The sequence below is a fragment of the Ciconia boyciana genome, chromosome 9 (genome assembly GCF_034638445.1).
Source record: "Ciconia boyciana chromosome 9, ASM3463844v1, whole genome shotgun sequence".
NCBI classification, from domain to species: domain Eukaryota; kingdom Metazoa; phylum Chordata; class Aves; order Ciconiiformes; family Ciconiidae; genus Ciconia; species Ciconia boyciana.
This window is the reverse complement of record NC_132942.1, coordinates 6,957,235-6,976,647: the sequence shown is the minus strand read 5'-3', so window position 1 is coordinate 6,976,647 and position 19,413 is coordinate 6,957,235. Positions and strand designations below refer to the sequence as shown.

The 19,413-nt window shown below is 58.3% G+C and overlaps 1 protein-coding gene across 1 annotated transcript; it reads right to left on the bottom strand.

Moving 5' to 3' along the window:
- Positions 1 to 1,867: 1,867 nt before the first annotated feature.
- Positions 1,868 to 14,458, bottom strand: CDX1 (caudal type homeobox 1). The gene is made up of 3 exons (XM_072873707.1): positions 14,032 to 14,458; positions 2,439 to 2,584; positions 1,868 to 2,219 (listed from the first exon to the last, which is right to left on the bottom strand). Exons 1-3 carry the CDS (start codon positions 14,456 to 14,458, stop codon positions 2,013 to 2,015), a joined length of 780 nt encoding a protein of 259 aa, XP_072729808.1. The 3' UTR covers positions 1,868 to 2,012.
- Between the last annotated feature and the right edge of the window lie 4,955 nt (positions 14,459 to 19,413).

Sequence of the window (19,413 nt, the reverse complement as noted above, 5' to 3'; positions counted from 1 at the left end):
ACCCCAGCCGTGGTCGGGGGCATCGGTGCTGGTGCAGCCCTGGCGCTGGCATCCCTCCCCTGCTGCAGCACCGCAGGCCGGGAGGAGACAGCGACAAACCCATGGCGTGCGGGATTCCTGCTCGCTTTTATTTTCACCGATGCCTAAAAAATAAAAAGGAAAACCAGTTCTGCCTTATATACACAAAATCTGAGCCAAAGTCCCGAGCCAATGCAAACATTCGTCCTCGCCACCGAGAGCAGCTGGCAGCGGTGGCCGAGGGAGGTGTCAGTGGCCCCCGCAGGAGGGAGACCCAAATCCTATGAGAGCTGGAGCAGGGCAGCGAGTGCAGTGGGATGGCTTGTAAAAGCCGCAGCGTGCTTGGGCACCTTGTTTTCTGGGCCATCAGGGGCTGGGAGCGGTGTGAGGCTGGCGGTGGACAGGGCAGCCGAGGAATGCGATGCACAAGCAGTGTTGGGTGTGATGTGAGGGCTTGGCCGGGTGCTCTGAAGGCAGCAGGGGACACGTCTGCTGCTCCACCTTTCTGGAGCTCAGAGAAATGGCGCTGGGAAAGGCCATGCAAGCTGCCACGTGAGGCCCAGGCATCCTCATCCACGTCTTGGTCTTGGGAAGCCGCAGTCCAGGAACACCTGGCACAGCCCCGAGCAGGAGCCGCAGACCCTCCTGTGTCCCAGCCGTGCCCCGCTGGCCTTTGGGGCATCGGAAACCCGGGCCAGTAGAGCGGTCAGGACTCAGCAGCGTGAAGGGACACTTCAGCTGCAGTTCAGCAGCAGGAAAAGAGGGGTATCAGTCACTGGCCTAGGGCACACAGTGGTCGAGAGGTGGTCCAGTGCATGGAGGAGGGGGGACACGGAGAGCAAAACCTTGAGTCATTTGCGTTTTGAATAAAATAGGAAAACCCCACTTCTCTGTCTTTTTGGAAACCACCTCTCCATCACCTAACACCAGGGCACACTCCAGCCCTTCCTCTGCCTGAGATGGCCCCTGTCCGCCCCAGCAGCAGCTGCCGGTGCCTGCAGCGGCTGCGCTTCCTTGGAGCGGCACCACAAAGCTCTCCCGCTATCGGCCCTTCTGGAAGCCTGGGGCTGGTTCTTGCACCCTGCCCCGATGGCAAACCTTCTTGTTCTCCTCTCCTTCTCCACTGGAAGGTGGTCTCAGGGCTCAGCAGGGTGGTCCAGCTCCAGCGCGCCTGCGCCCGGCTCTCTCCTCTCCTCTTCTCTCCCTGTGCTCCAGGTGGAGGATGGCTGCAGTGCTGCCTTGCCATGGCACGGCCAGGGGCACCGGGGCTGCTGGACACGTCTCTGCGTGGCTCTTTGTGGCTGCAGGGGCAGAGCTGGGGGCGTGGGAGCAGGCGCTGCCGGGGTGGCTGGGGGACGTGGGTGGGGATGCTCAGGGACTCTGGCCAAGGGCGTGCTCCGGCTCGCCACCGTCGCCGTGGTTTGAAGGAGTCCCCCCGTGGGTCCCATGGCCGAGGGTCCTGCCTGGCTCCCACAGTCCAACCCGCTCTGCCTTTGGCACCCCCCTTTCCGGCGCGGCAGGTCCAGGAGAGCAGCTCAGCAGACGTTTGTTTTGCCCTGAGTCCAGCCAGGTCTTTTTTCTAGTTCAGTCTTGTTCGAGCTGCCCCAAAAGCAGCTGGATCGCCAGAGGGACCAAAGGAAGCGTCCTACCGGCTCCACCTGAAGCACCGTAGGAAAGCCATCCTCCACCACCACCCCCTTCCTTCTGCTAACATTAGGACCTTGCTTTGGGCTACCAATACCAGAGACCAGACTGGTGCATGTTTCCTACAGGAGAGCAATACTACCTAACCTATGGTTTTTACGTAGGAGAGAGCCTACCAGCCCCTTGGGAAGGTCCCGGTGCCACCTCGACCAGCCTCGCTGGCTGCCCCATTGGTTCAGCTGGGGACCATCGTGTCTTTGGGAAGGGGCTGTCACTCCTCAGAGCACACGGACCGGCTGGGCTCTGCTGCATAGTGCTTATCTCTTGGTGTCTATAGCTGGTGGAGGAGGTTAAGGCATGAATTCCTCCTTGATCATCAGCGGAGACGAGGAGACGAGGTTTGGGGCACTGCTGCTGCAGAGGCCTCCGATGGGTCCCGGCGTGCCAACGGCCGGCGGGGTCGGCGTGGTGGTGCTGGTGGGCTGGCTTTGCTGCTGCATCTTCTTTTTGTTCACCTTCCTCTCCTTTGCCCTCCGATTTTGAAACCAGATTTTCACCTGCAGAAAGACAAAGATGCAGAGATGGGGAGAGATGCAGCCAAGGATGACAACCCTCGGTGTCCCCCTGGGGCAGGGGGAGCATCCTGGACTTTGGAAGAGAAGGCAGAGATACGGAGCAAGGTGCCACCTTGCTGCCTGCTTGGGCTGCAGCCCTTCCCCTCCCCAGCCCCATCTCCACCTGGGACGTGGGTTTTCCTGGGACACGGCAGCACTGACCTGCCGTTCGGTGAGCCCGAGGGCAGCGGCCAGCTCGGCCTTGCGGCGGATAGTGATGTAGCGGCTGTAGTGAAACTCCTTCTCCAGCTCCAGGCGCTGGTGGTCTGTGTACACCACCCGGTACTTGTCTTTCGTCCTGGTCTTGCCTGGCAGAGAGAGCAGAGCGGGGGTGAGCCGAGAGGGGACAGAAGGGAGGGGTAGGAGCATCACCGAGGACATGGAGGAGCTACACAGCCACCCGTGGAGAGCTCAGGAGAAGCATGGCAATACCCTGGGGACCAGTGGAAAAGAGAGTTGTGAGGGTCCTAATGGGATTTAATGCCCATCCTGGGTAGCACCAGGGTGTTTCTCTGTGTTGGAAGGCACCTGGGCATTGGGGAAATTTCTTGGTGCAGGAGGGATTCAGAGGCATCTTGAGAAGATGGACTATAAATCCCACGTGCCATGACACACCGTCCCCAAGAGAAGCAGAGCTGCAAGCCCTGTGGTGGGTGGAGGACTAGCTGACTGCAAAAATACAGCCTGGGAGGGCTGAGGGAAGCCCAGTTCTTTGCCAGGAAGCCCAAACCCAAGGTGCCATCACTTGAAGGCACACAGATCAGGACAGCAGAAAGAGGGAAAACCCAGGGATGGCAGCATTTCTCTGCCACCAAGAGGGTTATTTTCCTCCTCCCAGTACCGAGCTCAGATGGAGGGCAGCAGCTTGTTTGTTTGGTGCAGTCTTTAAAGATGCACTGAAGAAAGCCCACATGGTGCACAAGCACGCCCAGGGACTGGATCCGTGGGCCAGCCGTGTTTGACCGAAGCCAGCCCAAATCTCGCCTTGGGACCCTCCAGATACAGAGCTTGGGGCCATTGAGCCCCACATCTCTGTGCACGAGGCAGCACCTGCCACTTTCTAGCAGAAAAATACAGTCAAAAATAGCTCAGTCGCCTTCTCCATTAGCTCCTTCGCTAAATCGCACACATGCAGGGCGAGCTGCAGAGCAAGAGCCAACGGCTTGAACTCTGCCTGGGCCGGGGGCCGCGGAGGGTGTGGGTAGCACTTCAAGGAAGGATGCCCATGCCCAGCAGTTTGCTGACAAGTCCTTGGTGCTTTCCTCTGCAGAAGAGCCCACTGGTGGGGAATAAACACAGCTGTGAATATTTGCTTCTCCACACAAAATAACAAAATCCTGTTCCAGGGCATCGGGAGGGATGGAGCCATGCTTTCAGCTGAGCAGCCACTGTCCTTTCAACTGGGAACCCGGCCATTTGTTTGCCTGGCAGACACGTTTGCCCATCTTCTCCTGAATTTCTGCTGCTGAGAGCAGTGCTGCCGTGGGAAGGGGTAGGAGCAAGCCCAGAACAGCTCCATGGATTTCCCTGGGGCTGCCCTGGATGTACCAGCGCGGACAGGATACTGCCCACCACTGCTGCAGATGTGCAGGGAGGGATTTCTAGTGACCCAGCAACCCGTATAACCTCGCTTACAGCCTGCTTTCCCCAGGAAAGGGGACCTTTGTGTGCCTGCCGTCCTGTTCATCCATTCACCCTATCGAGTCCTTGGCACATCTGTCAGTTTGGGACAAATCTGATCGACATCTAGACGTCTTAGCAATATTATTAAATTCTGACCATCCTAGTGGAAGCAGGAGCCTGGGTGGCGCAGAGCCAAACTGTGCTTCAGAGACTCCAGAGTGGACTCAACCCTAATCAGACATCAGAGAATCTCCACACAGCAAAAACCCAACCCCCAGGCTTCGAATCTCTTTCTCAACCAACTCAATTTTATTTTTAAGGGTGTCTCTCCCCTGGTCCCCCATTGCAAGGAGATGGGGACTTTCTTAAGCCACCTCTGATGCTGGAAGACAAATGTAAAAGAGCATCAGATACAGGACAACCCACAGGCACGGTATGCTGCGAGTGGGAGAGGGGGTCCCCTGGGGTCATTGCCCTCGCAGCATCCCATGGGATTCCAAAAGGCAGCTGGTTTTCTACTAAATAAGCAAAAGCCAGCAAAGGTCCAGCCCCTGCCGTTGGCCCCTGAGCAAACCCCATGTGGAAGCACATGAGTGTGCATGCACCCTTGGGTGCACGTGGGAGATGGGGTGGGCACGGGAGACATCTCACCCTGCTGGGACTTGATCCCAGCACTCCCAGGCACAAAAGCAGCAGCCCTGCAATTCAAGTTAGCACCCAATTTCCATGACTATGTCACTCTCGGTGTCCTCCTGCCATTGCTCCTGGAAGTAGGTGCTGGCACGAGCTCAGCACAACGTGAGTGGGATGATGCCAGGGGCTGGCCGGGATGGCCGAGGGTCCCAGCACGGTCCCCAGGCGGCACCAAAGGGAAGAGGGTAGCAGCACAGCAAGGTTGGAACACGGCCATGAGTAGAAACCAAGTCTCCCAGCACCGGGGCTGGGCTTTAGCCACTAACTCATATTTGAGGGATGTGATGAATTCAGTCACCACTTTAGAGAGCGGGGAGCACAGCTCATCCCGGGGCTGTTTGGAAGTGAACACCTAATCCCTCCTCACCACCGCTGAGAGAAAACCTGCCTCTGGCCACACAGGGTGACTCTGAGGCAAAAACAGGGTAAAAAAAGGTAGTTTGCTTGAGCAAGATGTGTATGGAGATGGCTGCAGACATGTGTCTGAAACGCGGTGATTTAGTGCAAGAGGGGTCTACAGCAGCATTCCTGGGCATTCGTCTCCTCTTTGGCACACATCGGCCGCGGCGGCTCGAAACAAAACCGACCGTGGCACAGCGCGGGGCTGGAGCGATGCCGGGGGCACCTGGCCCACGCAAGACCCCACGCTCTCCCCTGGCTCTCCCACGGGACCCCTGCCCTTCCCGTGCCTCCTCTCGCCGCCCTGCAGGTGAAGGGTTCGTCGGTGTGAGAAGGACTTCTGCATCGCAGCCCAGGAGGGACCTGTGCTGAATTTGCAAACACAGCGATTCCCAGGGAGTTACAGAATAAACCAGAGGTGCCGGCGGAGATTTGTGCAGGGTTTAGCAGCTCCGTGAGAAACCGGGCTCCCTCTGCCTGCTCCAGGCTCAGGGACTCCTACAAGATATTTTCTTTCTCATATAAATTTTACTTTTTTTTTCATTTGAAAGCAAAAACCTTTCTGAAAAGATAATGACTTTAAAATGATCTTATTTGCAATATTGCTATTTGAATAGCACTGCTTGGAGAAAAAACAGCTGGAAAGCAATGGAATTGACAGATAAAGTAAAAAAAAAATTAAAGAATAAAGAAATAAGGTGGTTTGCGAATACCACGTATGCCATGAATTTCAGCAGGAATTATTATTTCCTGCTGCAGCTGTAAATAGATCCATCACAGCTTGTTCTTTGTTGTTGCCTCTTCACCGTTCATCCTTGATGAAGCCTCTGCTTTGCCTCCGGCCTGGCAGATACCCGGCCATACCGGTGAGCCGTCACCGTGTGAGCTGGGCACCAGTCTCTTGCTGCCTGATATCAGATAGCAAAGACTGAAAGCAGAGGGCTCACGACCACGCCAGAGATGGAAAGTTATTCATCTCGACTAATTGCTGGTTTCGGTGATGTTTGCTGAATTCGGGAATGTATTGTGGGTGATTCACAAGGAAAAGAAAAGGACTCTGCAAGAAATACTATTGACAATGAATAATTCAACTACCTTGAATATGAATGCTGGGTTACACTTAACTCTCTCCTGGAGACTTTTTATGGCTCTGTGAAAGGAAAGAGGAAATTTGGGACTAGCCAGCACGGGAAGCCCTCGTACCTACGGGGAAACCCTGGTGCTGCAGCGGGGAGCATGGCCGAGCAGAGGGATGGACCCGCTCCTGCATTTCCAGGGAAGCCCGTCGGAGGTGGACCGGGCTGTCCCACAGCACCGGGATAGCCCGGGGCTGCTGCTGCCGCACCGGGAGGGAGCGTGGACGGGGTGCATGGGGTGCAAAGGGGATTCTGGTGATGCTTCCTAGCACAGCTGCTAGTCCCTTCCAGCCCTGCTATGCATTTAAAGTCTCTCCTTCTTGTCCCCAAAAGACCAGGCAAAGGAACTGCTAGGGCAGCCAAATGGAGCCATTCGCAGGGCCAGTTGGAAGGGTTTCGGCTTTGGGATCAAGGCAGGGCCAATGGCTGTGTGGGGAGAGGGTATCGTTACCACTGTTAATGTATAACCCTAATAGCACTCACCTGAGCCGTGATTAGATAAGGGAATAGCTTTAATGTGCTGTGCAAACCCCAAAGGACGCGCTTCTGAGTGTGCACGCACACGCACTCGCACACACGCGGGAGGACGGGGTCCCGACCCCCAGCCCCCGGGGTCCCGACCCACAGCAGCCCTGCCCCGGGGATGGGATGCTGGAGCTCCTGCCCTGGACCGTGGCTGCTGGGGAAGCAGAGACAGGGGAAGAGAAAATCAAACCAGATCCTTGTGCCCACCATCCTGGGCTCTGCACCCTCACAGCCACAGTGGAGGCTGCCAGGGAGGTGGCAATTCACCCTCTCCAGCCCTGGCCTGCCCAAAGGATGGCTTTCAATAAGAAACGATCCCCCAAACACCCTAACAGATCAGCTATAGGGTGATGGGGTATTTTGAGGCTGGTGTTGAGCAGATTTAGGAAGCACTGGGAAGGGGCTGGTTCAAACCGGGGAGGAAAGAGCCTGTGGGGTGGCAGTGGCACCCTGGGAGGAGGCAGAAAGTAGCGAAGGAGCAAGAGCTGGCGTACGTTTTTTGGAGCTTGTCTTTTCTCCAGTCCCACAGAGCGATGCACCCAGCCCGGTGTGCCCAGGACGGCTAAGAGGGGATCGGGCCAGCTCTGACCAGAGCATCCCTATCCACGGGACACAGCCCTCCCAGCCACAGCAGGAGCAGCGTGGCTGCCGGCAGCAGGGAGCATAAACCTGTGCGCTTTTCTAAAGGTCTCTATTTCACAGGTCAAAGCAGCTCAAAATTGCAGCAGCTGCAAACCCTGGCTCCGTGGGAAGCCGCTATGCAGCCATCAGGGCTCCGATCAGGGCAGCCGGGGTACGGCAGCCCCGACCCGCTTGCCGGAGCCACCGAGATGAGACCCCATTGCGGTCCCGGCTGTCGCGCCCCACCGCAGAGGTCCCCGAGGACCGGGGATGCGGGCGCGTTGCATGCTGCTTTGCACGGGACATGCTGGCGTGGGGGACAGCAGCGTTGCTGCCAGGCCGGCCGGCCCCGTGGCTGCTCGGTGGCTCTGCACGCCCTGCTGCACGGCGGCTCCTCGCATGACTGGCATGAAAAGCCTGGGCAACCTGCTCCCGGAGCAGCCCTGCGTGGTCTCACCTTCCTGGCGATGCTCTGGCCATGCAGTGGCTCCATCTGTACAGCCTCATCTGCCTGTCTGTCTGTACTGGGTGCGTTTCCACACCATCTGATGGCACTACAATATTTTACTGCTGAAAAACACCAGGTGTGAAAGTCCTGTCACCAGTGAGCACCAGGGAAAGAACTTGTCCGCACTGGAGTTAAAGTGCAGCAAGATGGGGTGCACTGTTGTCACCCCCAGGTGGGTGCTTTCCTTCCATGATAAAGCTGCTTTATTCTGAATGAGCAGCATCTACTTGCAAAGAGGATAAAATCCTCTCGTCCCAGAAGAATTGGCACTCTATCAGGATTTGCCCTTCCTCCCCAGGGAAAGCATCAAGAAAAACTTCCCCCCACCCCCAGCATAGCTTAGGCACTGCTGCAGATGGAGAAACTGAGGCACAGAAGCAGTTTCAAACCAGAGTGGAGTCCCAGGGTCAGCGTCATGGGCTCTGGTCGCTGATGGGACTCCCGGGGCAGCTTAACCCCCAGTCCTTCTGCAGCTCCATGGGGGGAAATCGTCCCCCCCCATTGCAAAGAGGGGGGCAGCCAGTAAAGCAATGTCCCACGACAGAGATCCCAGGCCTGGGAGAGGGCTGGGGTCAGCTCCTAAAGCTCAGGAGCCTCCAGGCTGGCTGTAGTCACCCCCATCTGGCAGCCAGATGTGCTCCAGCTGCCTCTGCGCGGAGGGGTCGATGCTCCCTCTGCCGAGCAGAGGCGATGGCAGCCGCGCTGCGCAGCGATGATGCTGATGCTCGGGACAGGCAGCCCAGCTCATTTCACTGTCCCTAAACCTCAGGGGAGACCTTGCTCTCTACAACTGCCTGAAAGGAGGTTGTAGCGAGGTGGGGGTCGGTCTCTTCTCCCAAGTAACAAGCCATAGGACAAGAGGAAATGGCCTCAAGTTGCACCAGGGGAGGTTTAGACTGGATGTTAGGAAAAACTTCTTCACCGACAGGGTTGTCAGGCATTGGAACAGGCTGCCCAGGGAAGTGGTTGAGTCACCATCCCTGGAGGTATTTAAAAGATGTGCAGATGTGGTGCTTAAGGAGATGGTTTAGTGGTGGACTTGGCAGTGCTAGGTTAATGGTTGGACTTGATGATCTTAAAGGCCTTTTCCAACCTGAACGATTCTGTGATTCTCTGATTCTAAAACTGCGCCACTTGTCCTGATGGCTTTCTAGTCTCCTGCATGCAGAGGATCAAGCTCTATGCTTCCAAAAATGCCCCACAGCTTTGCTGTAAGTGGGTGTGTGTGGCTGCGGGCTGCTTGCCTGGAGGTTATGGGACTGGTAGAGCCAGGAGGCAGAGGCCGGGGCATGGTGCACGGCACAGCCGCGCAGGGCAGCCTGCCTGCTGGGAAGGAGCAGAAACACCTGGGCAAAGAGCCGGATTTGGAGAGCGCAGACCGGTGCGCAGGAGCACAGGGTGGCCCTGGCTGGGCTCCGCGTTGCTGGCACAGTGGGATGGGGCCAGATCTGCACCCACACCCACACAGGTGGCCGAAGGCACCCCTCCTGCAAGCCTCATCTTCCTCCCAGGAAGTGCAAACCCCAAGGGGATGAGGAGCAGGTTGCCGGTGGTTGCAGTTCCCCATCACGACCCCACGTTCTTGGGCACGGAGCAACGCGACAGGAGATGCTTCAACCCTGGGGGCAGCAGCCTGAGGCTGGGCGTTGGAGCAAGCATTTCCCAGCCCTGCAGTGATTCAACCCTTTATTTTGGCAACTGGCAGATTCCTTTGGTTGCTCCCATGGTTTTATGAGCGCTGAGCCAAGCGGTGCCAGCCAGGCTCCTGCGCCGGGTCAAAGACCGCACCAGCACGGGAGGGCGAGGAGTGTCGGGGTAGCACATGGGCTGGCGAGCACATGCGGGCTGGAAACAGCCCATTTCAGAGCATCGCCTTCACACCAGCCCCACGGCATAGAGCCCAGATCCAGCTCATCCGAATCGGCCACCTGGCTGGATTTGGCCCGGCTGCAGCAGGAGGAGGACAGCAAGGCAGCGCTGGTGCCGGCTGGGCACCGGGACTCCTCTTCCCCTTCACGCCAGCCCCATAGGGCTCAGCCCATCCTTACCGTGGGGCAGCGCAGGGGAAAGATCCGTCCCCTTATCCGGGTGATCGCAAAGCTAACAGCGCTGGAGTGGGCGTCCTTGAAGGGTCCCCTGTAGGAAACATCTGCCATTGGCCAGAGGTTTAAAGTGTCCCTCTGCTAATCCCAGGGTATTAGCCAGCCAAGCCCATCACGTAGGTACCGCCAGGGCTCCAGGGAAGGCCTTTTTGTTCAAGGAAAGTCAATTCTAGGAAAGTTTGAAAGGCCTGTACCTTGGCCAGCAGGCTAAGCAGTCAACAAATCCCAGCTGGGGCCAGGAGCAGGTTGTAGGTTAATAATTCAAGGGAAGAAGACTGATGGGGCCCGATGCATGCACACACCAAGTGATCCAGGGGAGCAAAGGGTCTCACGGGGAGCGACCATGTCCTAAAGAGGGGTCCCCCATGCAGGAACTGACTGGGAAAATGCTCTGTCCTCCAGCCACCACCATCACCCCAAAACATACCACGCATGGCATGAACCCCGTCTGTCCAGGGCAAAGGTTTCTGTCTCATTATCGGGTTTTTTACTGTTTCCCCTGGCTTTCATGGACCTCACGAGGGCAACAAATAGAGCTGGAAAACTGAGCTGGAAATGGTGAAAACTGAGATGGAAAACTGCACATCCAGCAAATCACCCCTCACCCATGCTCGGAGCATCAGTGTTTGCTCTCCATCACCCCAAAACCTGCCCAGGCACCACGGGCACTGATACCACGCGAAGCCCTGAGCACATTCGCCTCCCCAAGGGATGCCCCAATTGCACTTTCACTTGCAATATTTAGCACTGCAGCCCCAGCTTGATTAGTGACCTAAAAGCCAGACCAGAGGCAGTATCTGAGGATTTGCATAACTAACGAGCAGAGGGTGAATTTCAAAGTTCAGCCAGCCGCTGTTTCCAGCCACCTTCCTGAGCTTTTTATAGAGCCGGGGTGCAATTCACAGGGAAGTTTGCAAATAATTGCGAATAAGGAGGAAGCATGAGGCTCTGACACGCTGCTCGTGAAGATTTTATGAGCAGAAAAAGAGGTGACATTGGAGAGAGAAACGAGGCCTGGAGACATCTTCCAGCTTGGTTCCCTTTAACTCCCCATTCCCAGCGACCAGCCCTCCGGCATGGCAATCCCTTCTGCTGCAGGGTTATCTTGACTCAGCCGGGTGAAGCACACACGTATTTAGCAACAGGTATATAAAATCACCCCCCTGTAAAGACTGACTCTGCAATGAGTCACTGGGAGATTTCTCATTGATTTTTCTCTGGATCGCATTTGCAGAAGCCCCCAACACACTCATATTCCCTGCGTAACATTTTCTCTTACCACCCCACAGCTCTTTCCCAAAAGCTTTCAAACTGCGGCCAAGAGCTGTTTATACAAGGCAAGACAGAGAGGGAACCTTAATTTACAACCCTCTGAAGTATTATGATTTATAGCATTCGCAATGAAACTGTTGATATTTATAGGAAAAAGGTCCGGGTATTCATTTCCTATCCCCACTGCGGTGAGATGGGTAGTTAATCAATCCAGATTGATTGAAGTCCAGTTTATTGATTTCAATAAAACGATTCATCTAAGAATTTCACCCTTATCTATGTCAAACCCATCTCTGCCCTACTCTCTTTCAAGCTTAATGGAGAAAGGCTCTTTTTTTTTTTTTTTATTTAAAGGGCAGCCCTGGAAAACACGGGCTGCATCCCACCATCTCCCAGCACATGGTCCCACCACGGCTGTATCCTGCAGCCACTTGGCACCAGCAGTGCCGGGCTTGGACCCAGCAGAGACGCAAGGACAGGTCCTTAATCTGCAAGTGCCTTAAAAAGAGACCTCACTGATCACCCAACCTGGAAAACCACCACAAGAAAGGGGCTTTCACCCCAGCACCCATCCCCGCATTGCTGAGGCTGGGCTGGGGCAGCTCCTCCTCTGTGTGCAAGGGGAACAAGGCTGATTTATTTCTCTCTTTGTATGTATTTAATCTAAGAGATACAAACTAAGCAACTAATGACATTTTTCCAGAATTCAATCAACTCAATTGTCATCTAACTCAATCAGAGGCACTTTCAAGCTCCTGCTTTATCTCAGCCCTGCTCCTGGGTGTAAAACCGTGCCCTTGATCCAGAGGAGAGGTGTGCTGATGTCTTTCTCCCCTCATTAATTTTCCCTCCCACCTCTCTCCTCAGAAGAAACCAAGACGTTCGGACCTACAAAACCTGCAGAAGTGGCGGGGTCCCAGTTGCATGGGGGGCTGCACGATCACACCGCCCTTCCGCCCCGGGGCAGAGGGCAGCCCTTAGCTCCAGCACGCCTGTGGGTCTGCATCACTGGGTACAGGGGGGAGGCATTTTTCCTAAATAGGTATATTCAGTGCTTAAAATGGGCCAGGAAATACCAGCCTGCCTCTTCCCTCCTCTTTCCAGAGCGGGGCTGTTTTTTTCCATTTATCGGGATGTTCTGCCCGCTTCACCACTGGTCCCACTGGGACAGCCCCATCCCCATCCACGCCACATGGATCTGGCGAACACAAGGAGCTATTTTCCATGCTGGAAGACCCCAGGCACCTCTGCACAAGCCCTTTGCACGAGAATCTCTACACGGGGCCTGGCCAGCCCCAGGCGGGGACAGCAGGGAGCCAGAAACAAGCCTAACATCGGAGACACTTTGCAAACAGGGAGCCCTGGCCCCGATGCCGGGGATACGGGGCAACCAAAAGGAAACTCGCCCCCGAGAGGTGCACAGACCACTCCTGTAGTGAGTTTGCGGAGCTCATAGCCAGCATGGCAGAGGGAGAGGGGTGGCGGGTCCGGGCAAGCCCGGCGGGCGGAGGGTCCCGCTGCGGGCAGGATGGGTCCAGGCTGGGCTGGCAGCGGCGATCGCAGCCTGGAGGGGAAGATGAAAGGGCACGGGCAGGGCAGGACAAAGGGCCCCGCACCTCACCTCGCTGCCAAAGGAGCCGGCCACCATCTCCATGACAAAGCGAAGCCCTTGTCAATTTGGGCTGGCCCCAAGGGGGGATCTGCCCACCGCCTTTGAAGTGGGCAGCAGGGCCCCCCGCCCAGCGCGGGCAGGGGGCTGGGGTTGCCCAGACGCTTCCCCCCCACCCCGCCCCGACCCCAGGTCAGGAGTTCACCGGGGACAGGACCCTGGGGACGTGGCGGCAGGGCCCTAGGGACAGCACGGCCGCTCGGCGCCCAGGCCAGCGGTAGGCACAGGAGCGGGGGCACCCACTCGTGCGGTGTACGGCACCCACACGCCGTGCACACGCACACACGGCGTGCTGCACCTGCAGCACCCGCAGGCACCCTCCACGTGGCACCGTCCCCAAATGCACTGCACTTTGCACAACCGCCCCCCCCACCTTGCACACCCACCACACACAGCACACACACACACTGCGCCTTGCACACACACCGCACACGGCGCTGTGCTCAGCACGCAGCACCTTGCACGCACACATTGAGCACGTAGCATCCCCCGTACACGCTCGCTGACACTGTTTAGGCAGCAAGCCCCATACGCACATACTGCTTATGGCACCTTGCACACGCACACAGAGCCTACAGCACCTCACGCACTGAATACACCTTACATACGTACACACAGCACATGTAGCACCCTCCCTCCTCATATATACTTATGGTACCTTCCCTGTACACATACACACACCCACTACACATGCACGCAGCATAAGGCGCCTTGCACACACACGCACACCCTCCGTACATGGGCTCTCACACGCAGCTGCACACTGGCGCACAGCCACAGCCCCGCACGCTCACCCCTGCACACACGAGACACCCTGTCCGACACCCGCTCGGGGCTGGCAGGGCCCCGGCATCCCGGGGTGTCTGGCTGTGCCCATCCTACCCGGTGGCACCAGGGGAGGGCAGGGGTGCAGGGGCAGAGACCAACTGCGAAAAAGGACTTTCCAACCATATAACCCTGGCTGCCAGCAACGCGGAAGGACAGTACCCTCCCTGTCCATCTTCGGCTCCTGCCACCTTGGCAGAGGGGTACCCCTGCTCTTTGGGGACCAGGCACCATGCTGAGGGCAGGCCACGAATGCTGTCCCTCCCAGCAGTCTCCATGCAGGGAGAGCCACGGAGCAGGATCCGGCCCCGCAGGACTTCAAGCCCAAGGATCCTCTGCACCGAGGAAGGCGCAGGGGTGCAGGGCTGAGGGGTTTTCTTACCGCTGCTGCTGGTGCTGGGAATGCTGCGCCTCATCCACTCGTACGGGGTGCGTCTCTGGGCGTTAGGGGAGAGCTGGGGGACGGAGCTGCTGATGGGCGGAGGCAGGAGTCCAGAGCCCGGGGGCTGGATGACGTTAAAATCTGGGGGGCTGAATCCAAACTGCCCTGGGCTGGCAGTGGAAGGCGCAGCAGCGGTCCCGTAGGAATGCCAGTCCTCCTTGGCAGGGGTGTAGGGAGAGCCCCAGGCGGCCGCCGGCTGCCCATGGTGTGGGTCGTTGTTAATCCCCGGCACATGGTGGTAGCTGGCGAAGTCCGAGTACTGGGGCGGCCCCGGCACATAATTCTGGGGGTTGAGGTTGATGCTGGAATGCCGGACGGGGCTGGGATACATGTTGGTGTCCTTATCCAAAAGATAACCTACATACATCTTCCCCGGCCGGCTCCACGCACATGCTGTGCCACTGTGCCGCCGGCTGCGGGCCGGGTTTGGTTTGGCGGGGAGGCGGCCGCCCCTCCTTCCCTGCTGCTCACCTGGGCGCCTTGGGGAGCTGTGTCCCGGGGCCAGGCACCTCCCTGCCCACAGGCTTTTATTGGGCCCAACCTCTCGCAGCATTTGCATTGAAAGGCAGGTTTGCATTTCAAAGTGCAGGAACCCCAGCGGGTGAGGGGGGTGAATTCAAACCTCCCACCCCAGCTGCAGGGGGGCTGAGGTGGTGGGTGACCCCGCGGAGCACCGAGGACCCCGCGTCCCCTCTGCTGTCACCACCCCACAGCTGTCCCCATGCCACCAGCCGTGGTCCCTCTGTAGCAGCTGGCTTTGGGGACACTAGGGCATCGTGGGTGACGCCCATGAGGATGCCCCAAGGGAGCCCACCCCATCCCTGAAGCCATCTGTACCCCAGGAGCAGGGTGCCTTGGTCTGAGCCCTTGTATTAAAGCCCGGCTGCGGGCAGGGGACAAGCTGGGCTGTGCCTGCCACCAGCCCTGTCCCCACATTGGGGGACACCAAACCCTCGCTCTGGGGTGGTGCTTTCCTGTGCCTGGTGGCAGCGCCCGCCTGATTCGGAAATGGGGGGCTGGTGGGAAGGGAAGGCTTTGGGTCCCTCTGCATTTACTCCATCTGGGGGCAAACCCACCCCTCCAACCCCGACAGCAAAACTCAGCTCGACCCTGGAGAGCGGGACAGAGGGACAGACAGAGCCAGCTGTGTGCAGGGGAATATCCCACCATGGACCCAACAGGGAGTCCCTGCGCTCTGACATGGCTCCAAGCGGCTCCCGACCCTATGGCAAGAGGAGATTCTCATCTGTTTTCTTTCTTAAAGAAGCACGAAGATCCCCATACGTTTTCTGATAGGGAAACCCAAGCAGAAACAGGACCCCAGAGAAGCCGTGTCTGCCTGCAAGGTGGGATGTGGGAGATCACCCGCTCATCACCCGTCAGGCCAGACACATCTCCGCTCCGGGGAGGGACAAGGGACCGAGGACCAGCTCTGTGCCACGCAGGCCAGAAGCCCCCATCATCTGCAGCCGGGAGCCTCTTCCCTGCCGACATCCCCCTCCTCGCCAGTGTCACACTCGGGCTGCGCTGGCCACCACTGCGCAGTCACAGTCATTGTTTGCAGGATGGCTTTTTCTCCGCAAACCAAAGCCCAGCCCCACAGAGGCTCCAGGAGGGTGTTTTGTCACCTCCCCAAGGCCACCTCTGCCCTTTTCTCTGCACCAGCCCCTTCCCCTGCTGGAAACATGAGCGGGGTGAGGATGGGTTGTTCCTCACCCTCCCGGGACAGAAACAGCCTGGAATTGACAATAAGAAACAGAAAAAAAAAAAGGGGAAAAAAAGAGATTTAGAATGAAATTGAGAGGAGGGGATAAAACAAGAGACTTTCAGACCTTTTTCCTGATATGAACCTGGGACGTGTTTCCAGTGTGGAATTGCCTCCCAGATTTGTGGGGTTAAAAGGAAAATGGTAACAAAACCGGCAAAAGCCTCTCTGACTCAAGGAGCTCAGTGCATTTGATGCATGACCATTTATTGCTTTCTCCCCCTGCAGCCGGTGGCAGATGTCCCCAGCGTTAGCCGGCGGGTCAGGGACAGCACCCACCGGTGCTCCCTGGGGCCCCACTCGCTCCCACGCCAGCCCTTCCTCCCCACGGCATCCTGAGCTCTCCTGTGTTTGTGGAGGGATCGGCGCGTCCCCGAGCCCCTGCAGCACTGCTGTCATCTGTTTGCTCACGGTGGACTTTGCGAGAGCTCACTGTACCCACCTCGCAGCCGTCCCAGCTGCAGCCAGGCCAGGCTGCTGCCGTTCCCACCCTGCAATCAAGCAATGTGCGCTGCAGCCATAACGGGGCAGCACCCCTAACCCCGGAGCTGTGGACCCGCAGCGGCTCTGCATCAGCCCTGGGTGCCTCGTCCCATTGCTCCAGCCGTGACTCCAGCTGAAACTGGGTGAAAATATTACACGGATGTCCCTGTGCCACATCCGCTGCCTGCAAGGAGGTGGGAGCCAGGATGAGATCAAAGGAGGACGGTAAGAGGTAAGGGATCAGGTTTGCAAGAAGGGAGCAGAATCAAACCCCAGCAATGGGAAATCATCCCCAGAGCTGGCATCGGCCAGGCTCTGCCTCCTGAGACGTGGCATGGACAGAGGTACCACGAGAGGTCAGCAATTTACAGCATCCTCCCTGTGCCCCCCAGCGTCCTCGGTGCCTCGCCCAGCCTTGTCCCAGCTCCCTCCCTCGTGACAAAGGTGACCGTCATGACCGTCCCACCCGGTGACGATCTCAGCGCAGATTGATTGATGCACCGTATAACCCCATCTCTTCTGTTTTTTTCCCAAGGTCTCAGCACAGCCATGGCTTTGTTTAAACAAGAGAGCCAAGGCCTTCTTCCTCCTCCCGCCAGCAAAGACACGCTGGCTCAGGGAGTGGGAAAAAAAGAAGAAAATCCCCCCTGAGCGGATGGTGGGAGGTTCGGAGGGATGCAGGTGGCTGCTGGGTCCCACCCCAGGAGCGGCTGCATTTCAGTGATGGGGGATGCTGGGGTTATTCCTGCTGCTGGCTGTTTCCCACGGGCAGTGACAGGCCGCCCAGGCCCCCCTTTCCCTTTTCCCAGCCCATGGAGCCAAGGCAAAGGGCTCAGGCAGCTGCCGGGGACTGGGGGTCCAGAGGAGGACGAGAGGACGAGGACTGGGGGTCCAGGGGACTGGACGAGAGGAGGTGGCAGTACCCTCTCCATCCACCCCAGAGACCCCCAGCACCAACCCCAGCCTGGGGAGCTCCTGCTAGTCCTCCGGACCCGAGATTCCTGGTGGCAACCTGGTGGATGCAGTGGAGAGGGAGAGCGGCCAGGGTTCCCCCACGCTCCCCGGGGCTCGGTGCTGCTATCCGTGATCGAGTGATGCCATCTCCTGGAAGCAGGACGGCTGGGGAAGGGAGGGCCGGAGGTCCCCAGGGCCAGGCTGCAAGCAGCTATCACGGATGGAGCAGTTTGCAGGGGACACCACCCCACCACCTCCTCCTCCCACGGAGGAGGCACTCACCCCGGGAAACCAAGCCCTGCCTTGTCCCCCGGCTTGCTCTGAACCCCCACCATGGTTTCAGCAGGACAGGGAGATGCCCACAGAGGGTTGAGTAGGTACCTCCCCTTGCTCCCCTTTCCTCCCAGACCCTCCTGCCCCACCACCTCCCTGGCAGCCCCATGGGCCCATGGCCTCCCCACTCCCCCCAGCCCCTGTTGCTCCCAAAGGCAAACCTGTGGCCTCAGACCAGCACATCCCAGACCTGCGTGGCCCCACGCAGACCCCAGCCCAGCCAGCACCTTCCTCCCATTCCCCAGCTCCTCCTGCCGCCCTCCTGCAGCAGGAGGAAAGGGAGAGCAGAGCACGTCTCCTATGCATCATTCCTGCCATACACCTTTGGAGCAGCATCCCAGAGAGCTAGGGAGGGATGGGGCAAGCACAGCCACCCCACCGACTGCCCCAAGAGCATCCCCTCCTCTCTGGCAACGGAGACATCAGTGCAACCCTCTTGCAGAGGACAACCCCCTGCCCCAGCTCCATCAGCCCCACTGCAGCCTCCCGCATGTCCTTTGGCTTTTCCCAGATGCCTGAACTGCGTCTCTGCTGGCACTTGTGTCCCCGTGCTGAGGAGGGCTCTGCAGAGCTGGTCCCCAGAGAGATGGGTGCTAGACCAGGGTAGCCCAAATCAATGTGCTGCCAGTACTGCCGTACAGCCCCCTCTCCCCTCCCCAGGGCTCGGCGTCGCTCTTTGGGATCCGGATCAGCTTTCCTGGCAAAATGCAAATACCACAAATCTTGGGACTATCCTCAACAGGGCACTGGGGACAGGGACACACGCTGGCATCTCTCCTTGCTTTCCAGCCCATGTAGGGCCCCTGCTGTCACTGGGCTGGTGATGCGATTCCCTCTGCACCCACACCGAGCTGCATGCTCACCGTGCAGCCGATGGGTGCTGAGCACAGCTTGCCCACCCAGCCTGCGATGGGACATGTGGGGTCCCAAAGGTGGCTGGGGCCTGGCAGGAAGCATCCTGGCCGTGCTTTGCTCTTGCGCCACATTTCAGGCACTGCGTAAGCAGAGGGTTAACAATTCCCACATTAAGTGGCTGCAGATGTGTGGGAAAGTCTGGGGCGACCGGACTGCATCGCTATTAGTATTCACCCAGGAGCCTGCCGCTGCCTCCCGGGGCTCTGCGGAGCACATTTAATACCAAGGCTCGTCGTGGGGGTTAGGAAGAGTGCGTGGGACGGGGGCGGAGAGGCCCCGAGGCAGGGAGAGGTAGCGGGCTAGCATCCTCCGCCGCTGACTAGTGCCTCCTCCAAGTGCCCGAACCCGGGGGATGTAGGGGACGGGCCAGCATCTGTAGGGACACAGCACCGTATGGCGTACGGCTCAGTGCTACCTCCTGGCACCACTGTTGCCCTGCAGTGTCCGTGACCAGTGTTCACGGTGCTGCAGGATGCTCCCCAGCCTGGGATTCTCCCCAGCATTTTGTGCTCAGCCGCATGGTCAGTCTGGAAGGAGCCCAGCACTTTCTGCCTCCCCTTCCTCCCCAGGCACTGCTGTCACCCACCGCCACCCTGGCAAAGCAGGACCATGCACCGGGTAGCGGTTCCTCCAGAGGCTGGGGCAGAGCTCTGGAAAGGGCTGGATGAAGCCTCCATGCAGCTCTCCCTAGGGCCCAAGAGCTGGATCCAGCCAGGAGCAAGTGCTGGCAGCTGCTGTGCCAGATGGCTTGCCCAGATGTGGTGCCGTGCTCCCCGGCACCCGCCACTCCTCTCTTGTGGTCTGCAGCTCGACACCACATCAGAACGATGCTGAAATTCCTGGGCTGACGTGGAGTTGATAGAGGCTCGGAG

Coding starts and splice junctions, on each gene's coding strand:
- CDX1 (XM_072873707.1), bottom strand. CDS start 14,458: ATGTATGTAGGTTATCTTTTGGATAAGGACACCAACATGTATCCCAGC. Junction 2,585..14,031: donor TCCCAGCACCAGCAGCAGCG/GTAAGAAAACCC, acceptor TCTCTCTGCCAG/GCAAGACCAGGACGAAAGAC. Junction 2,220..2,438: donor TCGGGCTCACCGAACGGCAG/GTCAGTGCTGCC, acceptor GTCTTTCTGCAG/GTGAAAATCTGGTTTCAAAA.